Source organism: Aplosporella prunicola (assembly GCF_010093885.1).
Source record: "Aplosporella prunicola CBS 121167 unplaced genomic scaffold K452scaffold_23, whole genome shotgun sequence".
Taxonomy (NCBI): Eukaryota; Fungi; Ascomycota; class Dothideomycetes; order Botryosphaeriales; family Aplosporellaceae; genus Aplosporella; species Aplosporella prunicola.
The window spans coordinates 259,279-279,372 of NW_022983551.1; the positions used below are offsets into that span (position 1 = coordinate 259,279).

At 54.6% G+C, this 20,094-nt stretch overlaps 8 protein-coding genes across 8 annotated transcripts; 2 read left to right on the forward strand and 6 right to left on the reverse strand.

Moving 5' to 3' along the window:
* The first annotated feature begins 155 nt into the window (after nt 1-155).
* K452DRAFT_256072 (uncharacterized protein) lies at nt 156-2,374 on the forward strand. Its single transcript, XM_033538384.1, has 6 exons — nt 156-314; nt 367-502; nt 556-739; nt 793-1,514; nt 1,578-1,889; nt 2,035-2,374. The coding sequence occupies exons 1-6, from the start codon at nt 249-251 to the stop codon at nt 2,061-2,063; spliced, it is 1,449 nt and encodes a 482-aa protein (XP_033394230.1). The 5' UTR covers nt 156-248; the 3' UTR covers nt 2,064-2,374.
* A 1,224-nt stretch (nt 2,375-3,598) lies between these two features.
* K452DRAFT_311456 (uncharacterized protein) lies at nt 3,599-5,532 on the forward strand (the record flags this gene model as incomplete). The annotated part of the gene is made up of 10 exons (XM_033543428.1): nt 3,599-3,652; nt 3,719-3,740; nt 3,796-3,875; nt 3,924-3,995; nt 4,049-4,174; nt 4,235-4,255; nt 4,305-4,469; nt 4,515-4,574; nt 4,626-4,732; nt 4,824-5,532. The coding sequence occupies 10 exons, from the start codon at nt 3,599-3,601 to the stop codon at nt 5,530-5,532; spliced, it is 1,416 nt and encodes a 471-aa protein (XP_033394231.1).
* A 1,861-nt stretch (nt 5,533-7,393) lies between these two features.
* K452DRAFT_87675 (uncharacterized protein) lies at nt 7,394-8,050 on the reverse strand. Its single transcript, XM_033547263.1, has one exon. The coding sequence runs from the start codon at nt 7,927-7,929 to the stop codon at nt 7,435-7,437; it is 495 nt and encodes a 164-aa protein (XP_033394232.1). The 5' UTR covers nt 7,930-8,050; the 3' UTR covers nt 7,394-7,434.
* Nucleotides 8,051-8,171: 121 nt separating this feature from the next.
* K452DRAFT_311457 (uncharacterized protein) lies at nt 8,172-9,808 on the reverse strand (the record flags this gene model as incomplete). The annotated part of the gene is made up of 2 exons (XM_033543429.1): nt 8,172-9,361; nt 9,418-9,808. The coding sequence occupies 2 exons, from the start codon at nt 9,806-9,808 to the stop codon at nt 8,172-8,174; spliced, it is 1,581 nt and encodes a 526-aa protein (XP_033394233.1).
* Nucleotides 9,809-10,039: 231 nt separating this feature from the next.
* Nucleotides 10,040-14,011, reverse strand: K452DRAFT_87650 (uncharacterized protein). Its single transcript, XM_033547262.1, has 3 exons — nt 13,958-14,011; nt 11,257-13,867; nt 10,040-11,206 (listed from the first exon to the last, which is right to left on the reverse strand). Exons 2-3 carry the CDS (start codon nt 13,808-13,810, stop codon nt 10,272-10,274), a joined length of 3,489 nt encoding a protein of 1,162 aa, XP_033394234.1. The 5' UTR covers nt 13,811-13,867; nt 13,958-14,011; the 3' UTR covers nt 10,040-10,271.
* Nucleotides 14,012-14,571: 560 nt separating this feature from the next.
* K452DRAFT_256086 (uncharacterized protein) lies at nt 14,572-15,545 on the reverse strand (the record flags this gene model as incomplete). Its single annotated transcript, XM_033538385.1, has 4 exons — nt 14,572-14,840; nt 14,897-15,123; nt 15,218-15,374; nt 15,459-15,545. The coding sequence occupies 4 exons, from the start codon at nt 15,543-15,545 to the stop codon at nt 14,700-14,702; spliced, it is 612 nt and encodes a 203-aa protein (XP_033394235.1). The 3' UTR covers nt 14,572-14,699.
* Nucleotides 15,546-15,894: 349 nt separating this feature from the next.
* Nucleotides 15,895-17,309, reverse strand: K452DRAFT_290660 (uncharacterized protein). Its single transcript, XM_033541038.1, has 3 exons — nt 17,027-17,309; nt 16,383-16,820; nt 15,895-16,322 (listed from the first exon to the last, which is right to left on the reverse strand). The coding sequence occupies exons 1-3, from the start codon at nt 17,262-17,264 to the stop codon at nt 16,138-16,140; spliced, it is 861 nt and encodes a 286-aa protein (XP_033394236.1). The 5' UTR covers nt 17,265-17,309; the 3' UTR covers nt 15,895-16,137.
* A 503-nt stretch (nt 17,310-17,812) lies between these two features.
* Nucleotides 17,813-19,601, reverse strand: K452DRAFT_87710 (uncharacterized protein). The gene has a single exon (XM_033547264.1). It carries the CDS (start codon nt 19,360-19,362, stop codon nt 17,926-17,928), a length of 1,437 nt encoding a protein of 478 aa, XP_033394237.1. The 5' UTR covers nt 19,363-19,601; the 3' UTR covers nt 17,813-17,925.
* Nucleotides 19,602-20,094: the final 493 nt, after the last annotated feature.

Below are 20,094 nucleotides of genomic sequence, written 5' to 3' on the forward strand. Positions count from 1 at the left end.
TAATATGGAATAAGGCAAGGATCCCCAATAGGCAAAGAAGGGAATAAGCAGAGGGCGAGCGAGGGCCGGGCCGATCACGTGGGTTTATGCCACTTTGCGGCTTTCAGCCTGGCCAGGGCTCTCGGCCGCCGGCTTGCACAACCCCCCAAGCCATCCATTCATCTCCATTCGCCCTCCGCATCCACCACCGTTCTCTCGACGCCCAACTTCCCCCCCTCTCTGTCGCGCCTCTGCAGCCCACCGCCAACATGGCTGCCACAAAGGAAGAGTCTCGCAAAATCTTCGAAAAGCTCAAGACCAAGGCCGCCAACAAGGTCCGCCCCTGGCCTGTCTCAGCGCCGCGCGTAAATGCTGACCGCATGCCAGATATGTTTTGACTGCGGCGCAAAGAACCCTACCTGGTCCTCGGTCCCATTTGGCATTTACCTATGCCTCGACTGCTCTGCCAACCACCGTAACATGGGAGTGCACATCTCCTTTGTGCGCTCCACCAACTTGGACAGTACGGCCACCATCTTGGGCATTGCTGCGCCATCATGCTAACCAAGCGCACAGTCTGGCAATGGGATCAACTTCGCATCATGAAGGTTGGCGGCAACGAGTCGGCTACCAAGTACTTCCAAAGCCACGGTGGTTCCGCCGCCCTTAGCAGCAAGGACCCCAAGGCGAAATACACCTCGAATGCTGCTACCAAGTACAAGGAAGAGTTGGTCAGGAGATGCGCCGCCGACGCCAAGCTGTATGCATTTGAATTACGGAATTTCTTTATGGCAATTCTAACATTGTCTTCAGTTACCCCGCCGAGGTCGTCATCACAGATGTGCCCGACGTTGAGACTTCGGGCTCCAACACTCCCGCCAACGACGAAGATGACTTCTTCTCCTCGTGGGACAAGCCTGCCATCAAGCGCCCTAGCAACCCTCCCTCAAGAACTGGTACCCCCGCTGCCGGCAGCCGGACTGCCTCGCCCTTCCTCAACGCTCCTAACGGCAATGGTGCCGCGCGTCCCAAATCACCTCTCAACGCAGACTCTGGTGATAAGCCCGCCGCGCCACGCGCTGTTCCCGCTTCGGCCATTCGCAGTAAGACCGCCACGTCTGCAGCGCCACGCAAGGCCAACATTCTCGGTGCGAAAAAGACGAAATTGGGCGCGAAGAAGGTGACGACGGGTGGCGATGTGTTGGATTTCGAGGAAGCCGAGCGCAAGGCCAAGGAAGAGGCGGAACGCATTGAGAAGCTTGGTTATGATGCGGAGGCAGAGAGAGAGGCGGCGGAAGCGGAAGCAGCCAAGGCAAAGGCCAAGGCTGCGGAACCAACCAACATCGTCAGCCCAACACCAGTAAGCCCTCGCGGAGGCTTTGGTGCGACAAAGGGATCCGATAAGAGCAGTGATGTTGAGCGTTTGGGCATGGGTGTCACAAGGCTTGGATTCGGACAGGTTGGCGGTAGCAAGCCTGCTGCGGCGCCGAAGAAGATGGGTGGCTTTGGTTCAACCAGCCGTGCTCAGGAGGACGGTATGTTGAAATCAATCAAGAATACGTACGGTTTCGACCGGCTAATCACTTTTCCCAATACAGACAGCGAACGCTATGCCCGCGAAAAGTTTGGTACCCAGAAGGGTATCTCTTCCGACGAGTTCTTCGGCCGTGGCACCTTCGACCCCAGTGCTCAAAACGAGGCCAAGACGCGTCTTCAAGGCTTCGAAGGCGCCACCTCAATCAGTTCCAATGCCTACTTTGGCCGGCCTGAGGACGATGGCTCTGCAGGTGACGACTACGGTGATCTTGAGTCGGCGGCAAAGGACTTTGTGCGCAAGTTCGGTGTCACGGCAGGCGACGATTTGGATAACCTTACGGCGATGCTTGGAGAGGGCGCGACAAAGTTGCAAGGTGCGTACATTCCTTTCCCATTCTTTGGTCCTGCGAGGTCTGAAGCCCCCTTTAATGTGTGTTTGAGCGGGAGTTGACCGGGTTTCCTTCTTTCTTACTTGCAGAGTACTTTGGAATGGCCGCCTAACTTGCTGCGTCTGTGTAGGAGCAATCCGTAACTACCTCAACAGCTAAACCCAAAATCTCTCTATCTTGTCACGCAAGCCACGGTCCCGGCATGGTGAGGAACATGATAGGTTTTTTATCTTGTGGTTTCGGTTCATATCGAAATGCGTCATGGAATGGATGCGGCGATGGTAAGACGGTGCGATCACGACAACAGCATGGCATTGTACGCTGCTTTTGCTTCTAGTTCTACCCATGCCCCTGCTTTTTACTTTCTGGGTGGCTGAAAAAAAAAGCAAATGGGCTTATTATTCTTGTTTAGGAGTTTTAGTAACAAGGCTGGTCCGGTTAGGATGAATAGACTGAATATTTTGCAACTGCCGCCGGTATTTGTGTTGAGAAAAGCAGCGCCGGCTATATTGCGTGGCTGTTCTTTAAAATGATGACAGGTGATGACACTCTTTGTTTTACTCTTAAATATGCACTAGCTCCCATCTATATACCAAGCGTTGGTCGCAAACATTTGCGTAACTCGATGGCATAGGTATTTACTCAAGACATCCAAATAAATATCAAGCACGAAAAACTCAAACCGATAAATCATACATATAGATAGGGCCTTTAATGGGTAGGATCACAACTCATTAGTTTTTATATAGTTTTAGATTTTCCTTGCCTCCTTCCGTACCTAACTTCGTCACTCAAAAATTTAAGACTAATTTCTCAAACAATTTTATTCTTTTTAAAAGCTATTTCTTCTTCGCTTCTATACTAACAAAGCCCGCCCCCTTACGGAATACATATGAGAACCTGCAGTCTTAGAGCTATCTTAAATAGGTAATGCCGAATCGGTAAGAACAAAGTCTGTCTAGTCCGTGTGAAGCTATATCGTATATTTGTTCTCATATACAATTCGTTTATTTATATATTTAGTGGAAGCAACAGTGAGGTTATCATCACGTAACTTCCACATTCATGTAGGTAGACCAGGTAGCATTTTTTCTGCGACGAGTAGATGTCCCACAGGTCGGGAAATTTAGTTGTCCATTCGAGAGGTGGCGCTTATAATACCTAACAATAGCAGGCAGGTACGAGGTAGTGAGTGGCACCAGCCATGGTAGGCACCGCGCGAGTATGAGTTCCTCTTAGAAAACCATCCTAGGCCATAAGTTATGATATAAGTAAATGAGATTCAAGAGGCAGAACAACTTATTCTCCGCGGCATTTAAATAGCTCGCCGAAGATCTAAAGCAAGATCTAGGGCAGCGTAGGCGGATGCCAATCTGTAGGATAAAATGCAGCGAAGAAAATCATGTACGATCTTATGTGAAAATAAGTTGATAAAACAGCAATGGCAATACTATATCTGTCTGTTTCCCGAGATGAAGGGTTAAATGTTGATGGTTAGAAGAAAGGGTTACTCTGTAGGTACTAGTGCGCGGGCGCTAGTGGCATTCGCACCCGGCTTCTCGCGTAGACTTGACGCGTTCTCAACCTACGACAAACGCCCGTGTTTGCTCACCGTAGCAGACATATAACGCCAGTTGCTTCCCGGGACGCGTAAACTTCTACTACATCGGCTTTCACCTCTCAATTCGTCCACAATGCCTCCAGCGCCTGGCGACCTACCTAATTTGAAGGCTACCTTAAGACAAGTCGTACGTGTCATTCCACGCCGACTTTGGCCCAGTCTTTGTCCAGAACTTAACTGAACTTTAAAACAGGGCTCCAACGGCAACTCAAATAGTGTGTTTATAGTCTTATCTTCCATCTGTGCAGCGTCATATCTGACTCACCATAGCCCAGTTGTACGACGTCCAATTTTACCCATATACTGCGCCTGGGAAAGACCCTGTCTTTGCTGTCGCTGGCGGACCCCACGTATGAAGTTTCACTTTCTTGAGCCAGGCCGGTAGCTGATTTTTACAGATATTTATCTGCCGCCCCGTGAGAGGGAAGCTCGGAGGCATTGAGATCATACGCGAGTTCAAGGATGAAGCGGTTCGCAGTCGCGACATATGAGGCGTCTGTTCATTTGCTGACAAACCTTCTAGGACATAGCCTTGAGTAGCATTGCTTGGTCCCAGGATTCTAGGACCGGAGACGCATTGATTTGCGCTGGTGGAGATCGTCCTCGTTGCATCAAAATCTTCAATGTCCGGACCGGGAAGCTTGTGCGAGTACGTTGTTGCATGCTTGCTGCCACCGTACAATTGAGTTATTTGCTAATTCTATTTTAGCAACTAAAAGGACACGGTGAGGTAGGTTTCTTGAATGGCCTGAGTTTGCATTTATACTGAATTAGAATAGGGGATCAACTGTCTTGTGACCTCACCCATATCGCCTCATATCCTTGCCTCGGCTGCTGATGACCATGCCATAAGGCTATGGAACTTGGAGCCAGAGTACAAGAAGCAACCCTGCTCAGCCATAATGAGCGGCAAAGAAGGCCATAGACAGGGAATTTTAAGCATCGTCTGTATACCCCTTCAATTTTCTCGTTTCCTCTGACATCAATAGTGTTTTCACCACTCAGGTAAATACCTTGTGTCTGGTTCCTTGGACACCTCGATCAAGCTTGTAAGTGCAACTGTCCGCCATGCATTCCATATCACTAATCTGGGAAATAAGTGGGTTGTTCCTAAACTTCCTGATGAAAACACGGGGAGTGATAAAGTGAACATTATACACTACCCTCACTTTTCCTCGACCGAGATCCACACTGATTATGTGGACTGGTAAGTTCTTTTGCGTTTATCGTCTGCATATTTCATCCATCAAAACGTTATGCTACCCATCTCGCTTTTCATCCATACTGACATACCAAAGCATCCGCTTTTACGGGGACCTTATCATCTCCAAGTCTGCCAAGGAGAATCAAATTTTACTTTGGAAAATCGATGGCTTCAACAGCTCCTCTCCTCCACCGCCTATCTCAATGTCCGCACAGAATGCTCCGATGAACCCAAGCAATACAGCAGAAGATAGTACGGCACACGGCAGCACGTACTCTGCCTTTGGAACGCGGTTCCAGCGGCTCTTAACATTTGCTCTTCCGTTTACACAGCTCTTCTACATGAGATTCGGCCTTTTCCATATGCCTGATAAGCACCCGATATTGGTTGCTGGCAACGAAAAGAGTAGGCTGTTCTGGTGGGATCTCCAAAGACTCGAGGAGGCCAGCGCAGAACCCCACAAAGATGATGGTCATGGCAGTGGCACCCGCAAGCGCAAGCGGGTAGACCACTCCGGTCCAGGACTAGGCCTCGGTCGAGACAACGCCAACCGTGAGAGCAGCATAACGTCCAACGCATCATCCAGCGGCGCGGTATCATCATCAGCCCCGTCAAACCACTCGGGCGAACGGGATAAGAGGTTTGACATCTCGAACCCGTTCCAACTGATACCAGCGCACAAACAGATAGTCGTCCCAAAGGTGACGTTTGCGACTAGGCAGGTGGCGTGGAGCACCGGCGGAGAATGGGCAGTTGCAGTCGGGGACCACGGGATGGTGTGCCTCTTCGGGAGGTGGGAATAGGGGTGAAGGTCAGATCTAGGCCTGGATGGGCAGAGAAACAATGAAGTTTGTGTAAGGCAAAGAGAGGTTGCGGCAGCGCGATCTCTGGGCGAGAGCTCTAGGATTTCTTGATCGCTGGGTCAGTCACTGCGCAAAGATCAGTACTACGCGGAAGGCTGAAAGGGGAGAGCAATATGGAAGAAGGATTGAAACCCTTGCGATTGCTGAAGCAAAAGAGCTGGCTCAACGGATCGGGCGTCGATGATCTTCGCCACCGAGTGGTTAAGCCGCTTATGATTTCCCCATGGCGGTTCCATGCCGGCCATGAGACAGGTCTCATAACCCGTTTGGACCGTCGGGGCGATCAACTTCGGAGCAAAACCCCGTCAGCAGCGGTCGAGGAAAAAGCAATGTTGGACCACGTTCCCAATCACAGCACGTGCACTCCGCAATGCCCCAAGCATCCCGGCCGGGCTCCCTCGCGCACGGCATCATCGATGGACAGACCGTGTGCGCCGTCGCCTTGTTTGCCTTGCAGTAGTTACGTCTCTCTTCCCATCCTTCCCGCCCTGCCGCGCTTCCCGTTAGTTACCTAGCCAGCCCATTCCGACCGGGCCTCTGACCAGGGTCACCCCCCCCGCGGCGGAATGTACCTCCCGAATACCCGCAAGCCCACTACGCGGACCTCGGGGCTTCGGGCGCACCTCCTTCGCGCGTGGGTGCCGGTCCGGGGGATCGCCCTGGCTAGGGGCTTTCGGCCTCGACTAACGACACGGGCGACGGAGCCGCTGCTCGGCTTCGGCTTTCGTGGCTATGACGGTCTGTGTGTGTATGTGTGCCTGTGTCCCGCATGCTAGATCCCGGCGCTCCTGTTCCGTCGGCTTGCTTGCTGCTGCTGTGTCGCACTGCCTAGGTACATATGTACCTGCTAGTACTGCACATCTCCCGCCTTGTGTGTGTGTGTGTGCGTGCGTGCGTGCGTGCGTGCGTGCGTGTGTGTGTGTGTGTGTGTGTGTGTGTGTGTGTGTGAACGTGTGGTTCTCAACCCTCCGTCAGGCTGAGCCGGTTGACTGGGAAGGCACATACGGCTGCCCGACTGAATTGACTGGCTGACACTGACAGAATACGAGGCCCAGTGCCACCAGCCCGACTAGAGTGCCTCCTGCAAACAAATGGGACAAGCTGGCGTGCCCGTACCTACGTGCGGATTTGCGCAGAAAGTTTAAACATGCCTCACCGCGCCCGCGCCTGTGTTCCCACGCCTCGCGAGCGAGCAATCCATGCTGCAACGTGTGTCCAAGTACCCAAGAAAAAAGCCACTGAGTGGAGCTGAGACCTACATACCCTCTCTGGCCGTGCGTACATACATACATACATACGTACGTACCGAGTAGACGGGTATCGGTTGCAGCCTTGCGGACGTTGTCGTCGGCTGCACGTTTCGATGCCTGCTTGCTTGCCTCGCTCTTATGCACGCCACTTTTTGACCATATGTCCCTACCCCTTATACAAACAGCCAAACCCCCTTTGGCATCGTACGTAGCTCCACGCGGACGCCTCAGCTCCTTACCCCTGTTACGCACACCCCACCATTGGACTCACATGCTCGACATCGCATTTTCATTCCATGCCATGCCAGGCCGCCGCCGCAGCCTCACCATGCACCCGCACCAAACGGAAATCCACGTCATCCGCGGGGGCGGGGGCGGTGGCGTCGTCGTTGTCGTCGTCCAACCTACCGTTCCTCGCTCATACTGCTACCGTCCCATCCCCTCGGCATTACCCACATACATGCCACCAGTCTGTCGCACGCCAACACCTTGCGTCCCGAGGTGTATATGACACACGCACCAGGGAGGTCAAGCATCCCACCCGCGGCGAAGCAAGTACATACAGTCGTGATAGGAGGTTGGGACCCCGTCATCAGCCAAGTAATGTCTGCATGTAGTGCGTGATGTCGCATTGCAGCAGTAGGAGTAGGAGTAAGAGTGGGAGTAGCAGCGGCAGCGGCAGCAGCATTCTACTGCAGGCCACGCCGCATGCGTATCTTAAAAGGCATGGCGGGGTGCATGGTGCCTGTGTACTGTACCGCGCGCTTTGCGGCAGGCTGCAAACGACCAAACGAGGCGAGGAGGGGGTTTGTGCACGTCGGGCGGATGCGCGCAGATGCCCCCGATAACCCCCAGGCTCGAAAATACTGGGCGACTCTGTATCAGCTTTTGATGTGAAGATTGTATGGATTTGTGTCTTTTGCTTTTTTTTAGTGAGATCCTCGACAATGGCGCCGAGCGCGCCGGCAGAGCTATTTACCCTGTCGTAAATACAATAGTAGGACCCAGCCGTAGAAATGACTGCAGCGGCGGGAACGTCATTGTACGATAAATGGTGCTGCACAAACAAGGAAAAAAGACCGCACATTTCTTCCGTGGCCAATTGTTCACCTTGATGGCCAAGGGTGACCTACGACGAACCCATGAAACTGCCATCGCCCGTAAGCAGAGAGATATTGTGCATGTCAAAGAATGAGAAACCCCTCGCTAGACAATCGGTCGATCGTCTGCTCGTGTGACTGGCTGAGAGAACCGTCAAGTCTGTACTCCGCGTAACCCAACCTTTCCAGCCATTGAGTGGCACAACCGGCAGGGTGGCACGTCCACCCACTAAGAGAACCTCTTTCCATCCAGTCCAGGATCACCGAAAGGATCCCTACTTCCAGGGCTAGGATACGGTCCGTTTCCGCTACTAGAGCTGATAGAACTGTGAATTTCGCGCAAGGTGCCTGCCATACCACCTTCCGGCTCCCAGACCGGGAAACCCTCAGGTGGCTGAGACTCTCCAGCGGGCTTGCCGCGAGTGTATTCCGCAAGGCATCCGTTGATGCCTGTAAGCGCCCAAGCAAATACCGCCACGTCCCTGATGGACTGCATGAAATCGGCCTGGGCTGGCCCACCGAAGGTTGAGATCTCTGGTTGGATTGGCGGCTGGAGACCCATGCGCGCAGCATTGGCATAGGGTTGCGGCAGCGGAGGCAGGAAGACAGGTTCCTGACCCCAGGGTGCAGCGAAAAGGCCGCGGGGGTACTGTGGCTGGGCGTCGGCCGATGGCTGAGGCTGGGTAGATGGCGGCATAGCTGGGCGGGCACGGCGAAGACAAACCACCAAGCCATCAGAGGTGCAGGAGACCACGGCTTCAAGCTCGATCGGGTCATTCTCTGCATTACTGGCAGCGGGCGAGATGGGATGATCTCCCGAGTGAGGCTGCGAAGCAGATAAGCTTGAGCTGCCGCCACTACCACTGGAAGACTGCCGAGAATCATCGGCAGAGGTACTAGAGTCCATGCCTGAGGACATGGTGGTGGATGATGAGCCCTGCGTCGGAAGAGATGCTGGAGGAGCTCTTCGGCGAGCACCAGCATCACTTTCTTCCTCATCCTCGGTCGTGACATCTGTCATGGTTTCGTCCGTCTCATCTTCCGAGGAGGCCCCCGCACCTTCGACGGCCCTAGGGTCGCGGAACCAAAAGCGGAGATAGGCTATAGAATCATTGCCTTTGGCTGTTTCAAGCACTCTGACAGCATCTTCCAAGCAGTTCTCCTGGATGCAGTAATAGAAGCTCTTTCCCTTCATCACTGCGCTGGGGATGCCAATGACCTGCTCAATGCCACTGGTAGCGTACATGACTGTAAGGGTCCGAGTGAAGCGATTGAGGAACAGGGCAGCACGAGGCTCATGAGTCTGCTGCTGCGGGCCAAGGTTGAACTTGGAAGAAAGGTGGGTCAACATGTGGTACCTAGGGTCCTTCGGGGAAGAGGTAAACAGCTTGCGCACGACGGGAGCTTCGACGGCGCGTTCTGAGCGTGTGGCGTTAGCGTGAGAGCCCAACGTCGGTGGCGACCAAGGAACTTACTCTGGCTGATGGAGCCCCTCCGGTAGATGCTGGTGCAGCAGACCATGACATCGTAGACGACGGAGAAGCAGCATTCGCAGCCAACCCAGTCGCCCTGGCGGTTCCGGATCTGGCAATAAGCCAGGACGGCGGCCTTGTCGAGCAGGACGCCGCGACTATGGAAGTCCTGGGCGACGGGGAGCTCATCTGGGTGGAAGAAATCCCAGGCGGGACGGTTGACAACCTCATCAGGCGTGTGGCCGAGGATATCAACGATGGAGTCGGAGGCGTAGAGGATGCGGGCGTCACGGGACAGGTCTGTGACGAACATACACGAGTCAGCACCGAGGCTTGCAGGCTGGGTGGCCAAGGCAGACGACTCACCGTGGATGGTGATGAAGGTGGTGTCCATGGTGAACAATGTACAGCCTAATAGCTGGAAATGTTATACAGAAAGTGACAATGGTGGGTAAAAGGCACGGGAGGGTTTGGTGAGGGCAACTCTTCTCCCGGCTTCTGGTGGTGGTGCGGCGCGTTTAAAGCAGGCGCGCGCTGGTGGGCGTCGTCATGGGCGGGAGCGCGGGTGGCACTTGCCGTGCGTGTCGCAGAGTCGAAAGTGGACAGTGGAAGTCGCGATGCGCGCCCCCCCGGCCGGCAGCCGCGCCCATCGCCGGGATGCAGGGCAGCCGCTCGTGCTGTTAATCTATCGCCCGGCCCATGACATCAACCCAAACAAAGCCATGTACATCCTGCCAAAACAAAAAAAAAAAAAAGCTCCGCAACGCCCCGACGTGCCCGAGAGTCGGAGTCAACCCAATGTTGTACACACCGCTCACCAACCCTGGCTTCCATCCCTGTCCCTGTCACTCTCTTACTCACTTGAGCCCAAAGCCCTCGCTCTCCAGCACTGCCCGCCACAGCTTCTCCTCCAACTTGGCCCGGCTGCGGTACTTGTATAGCTGTAGCATATTAAAACACGTCCGCGCCACCGGGAACCGATCGCTGTCCTCGCCCAGGCACGTCAGCTTGATCACCAGGTTGGTCGCTCCCACAGCAGGGATCCGGTCGCTTCCCGTGATGAAGCTGAGGATCTTGCGCTGGTCCCGCGGATTGGCCGCCTCGAATATGTCCCAGAACCACCGCAGCACCAGCACCGTCTCCCCCGGCCGCTCCACCTTGCGCTCCCTCTCCTTCCACCCTTCGTACACGGCCACGGCCCGGACCGACGCCACGTCTAGCGGCTCGTCCGAGCCCCGAACCAGGAGCTCAATCTCCTCAGAACGGAATAGAGACAAGGCATTACCGCCGCAAACGGTGAAGAAGCCGCGTCGGAATGGGTCGAATTGTCGAGCCACCTGCTGATCTAGCATGAACCGAATGTACAGGTCCACAAACTCTTGCCGGTTCTTGTTCGTCACGGCTCGCCTCTCGCCACCCGTGCACAGTGGCACTTCGCTGACTGTCCCGTAACGCTCCACCTCGGCGACAAAATCGCGACAGAAGGTGGCCTCGACATCCCCGTCAAACTCCAGGAGTTGTCTTAAGCCGTGGGCCAGCGCGGGACGAAATTCAGCAAGATCTTCAAGTGTGTAATGCATCGTGTTGCGTGACGACGAAGCCACACTACTCCTGGCCGGAGCTGAGGCGAGTAGTTTCTTGAATGCGAAAGGAGGCAGAGCTACGTCTAGGATCGTCGAGTTGTAGATGGCAAGTCCGAGCACAGCACCGACAAGGAAGAACTGGTCTGACATCTCCAAGGTATGCGGATTGAAATAACAAAAGTGGGAGTCTTCATCGTAGACGAACATTCCTGGCCGTCCAATTAGCTGCGGTGCCACTCAACCTGAATGCTTGACTTACCGTGCATGGGATCGAACAGCTCCCTAACCAACAAGAGAAACCATTCTTTCCTTAAGCCACCAGCATCAATGCCTTCTTCTCCGACAAATTGGACTCTCAGACCCTTTTTGATATCTTCCGAACCGCCGCCGACAACTTCGCTGATGCGCCGCAAGCTGTCATCGACGAGACACTCTCTTCTGACCTTGAGGTTAAGGTACTGTTCGAGGTTCTTGTTGCTCAGAATGCTATCGAAAAAGGCCTCGCGGGCCTTGTTTTCCATCTGCCGCTTTGCGTCGTGTTCCATGATACGGATTTTGGCACCGATGGAGAGAAAGAAGGGATATTGACAGAAAGAGAATTTTGCCGTCCGTTTCTCCCACGCTTCAAAATCTGCAATGAGGTCGTGGTAATCTAACAGCGTGTTGTAAAAGTCTGAGGTGGGCAGCAACTGCCCATGCGCCCTCGCCCGCTCTTGTGCAGCAAGACCAGCACTTGGTTGACCAGCGATGGACGGAGCATGGTTGACCGGTTCTGATTTTCGCGCATGATACGTGTTGTTTGCAGCAAAAAGAATGGCCATGACCTTGGCTGCAGCTTTAATCTGCCAATCATCGCTGTATCCTTCGACTTTTGGGTCCTCCTTTGGTTTTTTGGCCGCACCCGATAAGCCTAGAGCGGCGTGCAACTGTGCTGATGTAGCTCCGTTTGAACTGAATTCCGGAATGAGTCCTGCTGTCGGGTTTCCACTATTGCTTCGTTTTCGACCTCTTTGTCGAGTGAGGCGATAGGTGACAAATTTGCCTACCAGGTCCACGAGTTGGCGGAAATGGTCTTCTGAAAGCCTAGAGCACCATGTTGTAAGATATCGATGACACTCATTAGACAGGTTGGCCAGCATCCCAATGATCCTTTTAATGATGCCAGAGTGCTGCCCGGGTTCCTGGTGGGCAGAGTTTGGTGACCGTTCTGGGGATGGACCGGAAGGAGCTGAGGGAACATCGAGTGAGGGGCGAGGAGGTGGGATGGATCCTTGTCGAGGCCGTTGCAGCGGGGACTTTGGGGCTTTAGTGCTGGTAACGGCTGTATGCAAAAGCGGATTGAAAAGGAGTATAAGGAGAAAACGAATGTCTTCGGGGTCTTTCAGAGGACGCCCGGGACGCTTGAGGATATTCTCTGTAACCTTCAGCAACGTTCGTTGCGCATGGATCCTCGCATCTCTGATTTCCTCATCTGCATCCCCAATCACAGCTTTCGGAAGGTCTGTTCCCCCAGGAATACTTTCCAGCTTTTTCTTCCAATTCATGCCCGCGTTTATGACAACTCCATACCAACATTCCAACTCTGCCCAGTTTATAAGAGCAGACTTATGGTTCACGAGCTGCCTTACCTCCCTAGCAGATTTCCCTCGTACGGGTAGTTGATGTCCGGAAGGCTCTTTCCCTTCCTTTGCCGCATGACCGGTCCACCAAGAACCATTTTCTCCAATATCGCCGAGCATGAGCATCCTGGGATCAGCTTCTTCCGGAAGAAAATCTGCTTGAGGTATGGGGTTCTGAGGTCTGGCATGGGCCGGACCAGTCCTATCCGCTGATCCTTCGCTGCGCGTCCTTACCGAGGGTCGCTGTCTGCTGGTCGAAAAGGCAGTATTTAAGCATGCGTGATTCCCGAAGCTTGTGATGATGTAGTCTTCCAAAGGTTTGAAAATCGTCTTGATATGCTCATATCGCCGCCGTGCGGCGGCCTCACCCGGAGTCATCAGAGGAGCCCCGGGAGGTGGCGGATGCATGGGGCTCGGAACCTTTCGGGGAGATGTTTGGGGGTTGCGGATAGGTGACGGCCCATGCCCAGATATCGGAGGCGGCGGTGGCCTCCTGTTTGGTGGCGGTTGGTGAGGAGAAACCCGCGGTCCTGGTGGAGGCATATACTGGCTGTCTGGGGCGACAGGGTGTTCGACCGATGGTTGAAGGCTAGGCCCTGGCTTTGTAGGTGACCTTGGTCCTCTGCCAAGGCCGAACCCATCCGTTTCCGAAGGTGACAATGAGATGGCTGGTCGAGAGGCACTGTACGCACGTTCCCTAATGGGCATCGGGGAAGTGCGCGGTTCGCCCGTCTCCTTCGTAGGGCTAGCGCATTGTTCGCAGCGGGCTTGGAGATAGAGCGTCAGGCACCGGTCGATGATGTTCCTGGTTCTTTCCACGGACAAAGGCATGGGACGCTTTGGGCCTATTCCCGGGTACGATTTGAGGTTGCCGTCGCCCCTTTCGCCGGGTATGGGGACCAAATCGGTGACCGTTAGGCATCCTGGGCAGCGGAACGTCTTCAGGCCTCGCGGGTATTTGACTTTGGAGTCACAAGTCATGCAAGCGCTCGTTTCGAGGTCCCGGTCGTCGCGCTTGCCGCTGTCCCTCCGCATGGTTCCGGCGTCGCCGTAAGTGGTATACGGTAGATACTTGTCGTCGTCGGGAGGGCTGTAATCACCATTGAGGTTGCCGCCGCTCCTCTTCTTGCTGCCAAAGAGGGCGGGGAACGGATGGCTGGCGGAACGACTATGCTGCTTGTTCCACGAAGGCATCTGGAGTCATGGAGACAAGGAAGGTGGACGAGGCAAAGAATAGGCGGCAGGACGGATCTGTGGCGGAGAGTTAGTGATGTGTGGGAAGGACGGAGAAGCAGGTAGCAGCGGCGGAAGATGAGGGCGGGGAGGGGGTCCAGGACGTGCCTACTCGTGCCTGACGTTCTTAGTCGTTGGGAAGGTGGGATGTTGCTGCAGTCCGATCCGGCGACGAGCTCCTAAGCAGCTGCGCGAGCATAAGCACGAAAGCAGGTATACTGAGAGGTTCGTATGCACGGCTCTGGCAGCCCGTCAGCGGTTCCGTCACCCGTCAATGGCAAGCCCGGCGGCGTTTCAGAGTAGCTTGCAGATCTTCACGGCCAGCTATTTCGCGAGGGTGAACAGACGAGTGCCCCTGCAAACCTGCAGGCACTGCTGTCGTGCATGCCGGCCGGGCGGGCAGGGTCTGGAGCGCCCACTCGCGTCACTCCTCGTCCTCGTCCTCGTCCTTGAGAGCTCCGCATCCGGCTTTTGGACTGCCCACCCGCCGGAAGCGGCCGTTGTCGGCCGCAGCCTTGGCAGCTCAATCCTCCATGATCCATCCTACTCGACGCGCGGGTTGCGGCCCGCGAGGCTTACGTGTTGCTGCGCGCGTGCTTGCCAGCGATCCTTGGTCAGAGCACGCCGCTGGCAAATTGCCTTCATCACACGCCACACCACGAGCAAAGCCACTTTGTTTGCAAAAAGAAAAAGAATCATTATCTTCGTCAACACGGTAATGTGCCGGAAAGGTCCATTCATTTCTACCTGATGGACAGCCTCAGTCGCGTGCAGGTACGCCCATTCCCGAGAACTTGTGAGATTTTTAGAAACAGCCAAGCAACCTTCTCCACCTCCATCCTCAACGCGTTTACCTGTAGCGCCAGAGGGACAGGCTGTTGTGCCTCTTCCAGGTCTTGCGACGACCAGCAGAGGTCTTGTTGAACTTGTGGCCGCGGCCGAGACCACGGGACTTCTTGCCGGTGGCGGTGAGACCACGGGACTCGCGGTGCTGTGTACCAAATTAGCCTTTTGTCCTCCCATGCCGAGCTTCCCATTGACGCGTACCTTGTGGACGGGGTTGACGATCCAGTTGATGCGGGCGTCGCGACGGATGGCCTTGTGCTGGGGGTCAACGAGGATGACCTCGTAGTACTTGTAGGTCGAGTCGGCGTTGATCCAGTAGGAGTTGAGAACGCGCAGGTTGGCGCACTTGCGACCAACACGCTCCTCGGCGGTGGAACGGAGCGAGCGCTGGTACTTGAGCTGGTTCACACCCTGGTTGGTGGGCTTGCCTATTCATCGAGTCCAATCAGCCATTTATTTTTAATCCACGAGATCTTGTTTGCTGAAATTGCGAGGTCCTTTGTGCGGAGCAATCGAACGTACCGTAGGTGGCACCCTTGGGGACGGGCCTCTTGCGGCCACCGCGGCGGACGCGGATGCGGTAGATGACATAGCCCTGCTTGGCCTTGTATCCGAGGCGGCGGGCCTTGTCGGGGCGGGAGGGGCGCGAGGCGCGGTGGATGACGTTCAGCTGGCGGTACTGCAGATTGATGCACTCTCAGCAAAGTTCAACGAGTGGCATCAAGAGTCACCTCGAGGACGAGGCGATGGTAGTCTTTCATACCTCCCAGCAGCGAACGCGGAGCAGGAAGCGCAGCACATCAGACTGCTTCTTCTTTTGAAGTTCCTCGACGTACTTGATCGCACCCATCTGTTGGTCGAAAAAGTCAGTCTCCGATCGTCGGTCGTGGAAATAGCGGCATCGCCGAGTGAGTCGAAATGCGGCGTGTTGCAATCGCGACGTCTTGAAGGCTGTTTCCGTACGCACCTTGACTGTTTCCCGGCGCTGTCGTCGTTTGGTCGTTCTACGGGGTCTTCAAACAGCGCTGCGGAAAATCGAGAGTTGTGGGTTTCGCGATGTCTCGCTTAGCGCTTATTCAGCGGACCGGGGTGTCGGGGCTGACGGATTTTGGCGCTTCGGGCACGCGACCCGCCCGATGCTCCTATTCCTTATTGGGAAAGTGTGTAGAAGCAAAATAAAATTATATGCAATAAGCTTGTGAATTATTACTGCATATATGTACTTGTTGTTTCTGTTTGCCTACCCCGCAATGTGAACCAAAGGCATCGCCCAAATACGGAAAGCTGGAACTATCGACTAGAGAACTGCCAAGGGTATCCGTCGCCAGAAGCAAAGTATGTAAAGGGGCCTTATTGCAGCTCGCTTTAACGCCTAGGAATGCTTTCGCTTGGTCTGCACACGAGCATTCCGATGCCCTGTCTGCTACGCTGTCCACTGCCCATCACCAATCGTACACCCAGCCAGAATTTTTTTCAAAGAACTCGTTGCATGCTTCGCGAAGCCCAATATTTGACCGCAGGTCCTCGATCTTAAGAGGTTCACGGGTTAGAGGATCGGTGGCGCTGCGCTTCAGGTGCTCAATAAGAGTGGCTCTTTCGTAAGAGTGCCCATTCTTGGTGACAACGGCTGCTCCATGTTAGCTTAACATGCACACTTTAACGTGCACAAATTGACGATCACACTTACGGTCATGCATAATCTCAAAGGTGATACTGTCTATCAGATAGTCGGGAACTTCGCGCTTCGTCATGTTGTCCGGGTCGGCAATGGCAAAGATGGACCTCAAATCCTCTATCTTCCGTGCCGTCGTCTCAGCAAGGCTATTACGCTCCTCGGCAGCCTCCACTGAACCCATCTCGCCGCTTTCCGTTTTTTGGTCAATGTTTGACCGTTCGCGGTTTACTTCTGCTTCAATCAGATCCTCCAACTCGGCCAGCATTGGATTTTTCCTTCTAAGCCGTTCCCTCTCCCTCCCTTCCCATTTTGTTTTCTTGCATTGCAGGACCAAGGCTGATATTGTAGCGGCGTTACGTGTGGGGGTCTGCGACTTGATGCAGAAATCGTACGCCATAAGCGCCGAGGAGAGCGCTTCGTTCGGGTGGTTGACGGCAAGTTGCGCGCGAGCTGTACGTGGTTACTGTCAGCCAGTTTACCCAGTTTTGTCTTCCGAGTATATATTTCGAGAAGCATTCAACCTAAGGGTTGCAGCAAATGAGTCCGTGTAATTCTAGTGATTAACTCCTGAGCGGAGGTCACGCAGCGTCATTGCCTGCATGCAGTTCGGTATTCCTTAGGTACTGCCAGTAGCTACATGGTAAGTATGCACCTACCCAAGTAAGTGTAGGCCTTCATGTTCTCCCTCATGAGCTCAATGCTCTTCAAGCAATCGTCTATCACATCATGCCAATGCTCGAGCTTCAGGCGCGCGTTGGCGCGGTTCGTGAACAACAGCGGATTATCCGGGTTCTTTTGGATGGCCTGGCCATACAACACCTCGGCCGAGAGGTAGTCGCCATTCTTGAAGTGTGTGTTTCCTCGCTCCTTGAGTTGTTCAGCGAAGTGTGCCATAGCTGGAGGTAGCCCGGTCGTGGGAGCGGGGAGGGTCGATGATCGGAGGGTGCGGAGGTGTCAAGAGTGCCGCCGACCAGGGGCGGGCAACATCGACGCCGCATTATTCGTATACAAACTGAACAGGCGCATCTAGACGCGTAGAATCTTCTGGCAACGTGCATATTTGTCAGGCAGCAAGGCAACCGTTTTGCACTTCTTACATTCTGCTCCGCTTCTCAACCTTTCGACTATCACCTTAACGGACCGGATGTTGCGGAGAAGGGGCATAACCAACAAAACATGCTTCCTTGCCGTAATATTTTTGTACCCTTGTTCCTCGGCACCTTCATTCCTCTTGAAAACGCTCTCGCATCTTCGTACATTGTTAACTTCATACGGCCGGCAACGTTCTCACCCCTTCTATCAAAATATTAAAGCTATTTATAGCTATTAGAAGATATAGTGGGACCCACCCCCTTCGACCGTATCACAGGCTCGAAAATGCCACTTTCGTCCAGTCAACTCTGACGTACGATTCGATACTGGTTTGCATTGCTCTGACCCAACTACCTCTACTGCTGTCTTCTGAGCCTACGTTCCAGGTTAGCCTCCATATTACCTACCAATTCACAAGTTAATTTATGCTGTGATGCTGTGCCTGATCTCCTGCAATTCACTGCTATTCTTGGAAGATCCTTCTTTCGAATCTGCCCAAGCCAGGCGGTGTCCTGTCCAGCCTGCCGTTGTCAGTCTGTTCGACATATCTTCTGCGTACTTGAGCTTCTGCCATCATTTCCAAGTGTTCAGCGCGTCCGGAATTTTCCTGCTCGTCCTGCCACGGGGGAAGCATTCTAGCAGAGACGGATCGGTGCGCTCTATGCCGCTGTCCGCTGATCGTATTACGACGGGTTTCTGCCATTCCTTCACCTCCTCGTACCCAGGGATTACCTCCGCCGTGGTTGTTCCGTGCCGTATGGAACAGAGTGTAGCCAGATGCACGTCGGCGGGACGGGCGTGAGAGATGCAGAGAAGGCATGGACGTAGCACCGTAAATAGGTACAGACAGGCGAGACTGACGAGGGTCAAGACTGTAATTTCTATCATTGCCGGGATAGCGATCAACGAAAGCTTCGGATGATGTCACTGGCGAAGATGGTTCGAAGCCGATTTGTGAAGATAGACCGTCGCGGTATGCTGGTGATGCACTCGGCAATTCTGCAAAGGTGGGCGTATTGCGAAATCGAGCAAACCTGCGATGCTGAGGAGATCGACGCTCTGGCGAATTGAACAGAGGCATCCTAAGCTCGCCTCGGGGGATCGACGATGCTCGAGAACTACGTGCAGATGGGGCGTGAGGAATCTCTGAGTTAAGTCCCTGCTCAAGACGGTCAAGCGGGGATAGATCCTGGCGAATCAAGTCGAGAATAGCTGCACTGTTTTCCGAAGAGTTATCAACGGAGGAACTGACACTGGTTTGCCTGCTTTGGTGAGTGGTAGAGGCTGTAGACTTCAGTAAGGGAAGCAAAAGATCTGGAGTAGAGTCCTGGCTGAGCCGGAAAGACGGGGTACGCGACGCGTTACAACTGCTGTGTTCTGAAGCTTGACCAAGACTCGACGAGCGTACGAGGGGCCCAAAAGATGGGAGACTTGGCAGGATTGGTAGAGAATGACGCTTGGGGGAATGATGCCTTGAGCCTTGGGGAGAGGGGAGGCGGATCGACGGGATTGCTTCTGAATTTCCCAAGGCGGCATTCAGCTGAGCCATGTTGAAGATATCGCCGATGCCAGGTGAAGTTGTAGCTAATTTGGGGTGGAACCACACGGGGAAGGCGGACTCTGTATCTTCACAGCCATCGCATTGAGGCACTGCTTGCTTCTCAGGGCCATGGCCGTCCGGATGAGGCGGCACGCGTTCCGCAGTACAAGGCGGCGGATGGGCCGTGGCACTGGGGTGCACGAGGGAGTCGTCGCGAAGGCGCCTGGGGCCACGACGGATGCGAGGGCCTGTGCTCGCAGCAGTTGCTGCGCCCTGCCGCGGCCGCGCTGCCAAACGGCTGAAGGTGGCATCGATCTCCTGAGGCGTCAGGCGGATCTCGGTGGGCCGGTATCGAAGCATGGCGGGCGGCCGAGGAGGACGAGGACAGTCACGGAGGCCATGGCGACGAACGAGAAGGAGTAGGTAGTTAGGTAGGTGGTCGTGGATGGGCAAGAAGGACGCCGGCGCATCGTGGCTGCGAGTCGAAGATTACACGGTTTTTTGGTTACGTATCCATCATCCATCAGGGGGGGGGTCTCTCGCTCTCACTATCTTTCTCTCTTTCTCTCTTTCTCTCTCTCTCGCCCTCTTGACGTTTTTTATTTATTTTTTTCGTCTTGTCCGTCCGCCAGTCCGGTCCCCTTTAGCGTTGGCATTTTATAACATAAACGATTCTCTCCTTTTAAGCAGTGCAACCGGGCAGCGCATAGCCCAGCTGGACATATACAATATTAAGTAAAACCACGGGCGGAAGGTGCTGAGCAGCTCAAACGTTGTGACTGTACGTAAGCAACGCCCGCCAAGAGACGCTCTCCACGACCTGCGACCAGCGACAGGCTCAGGCACCACTGAATCCTGCTGCCCCCGAGCAGCCCTCCCCGCCGCGCCTGGATGTCGTCGCTCTGTGTCGCCGCCCACCTCGACTGACTGTCCTCCGCAACAGCCAGCACCGCCTCTCCACCGACCTTACCCTGCTCCCACGCTCCTTTTGCCCTCTCCGGGAGCCCCGTAGCCCGCCATGAGCGGCGACATCAGCCTCTCCCAGTCGCTGGGCGGCCTTCGCATCGCCAATCCCGACTATGACAGCACCCC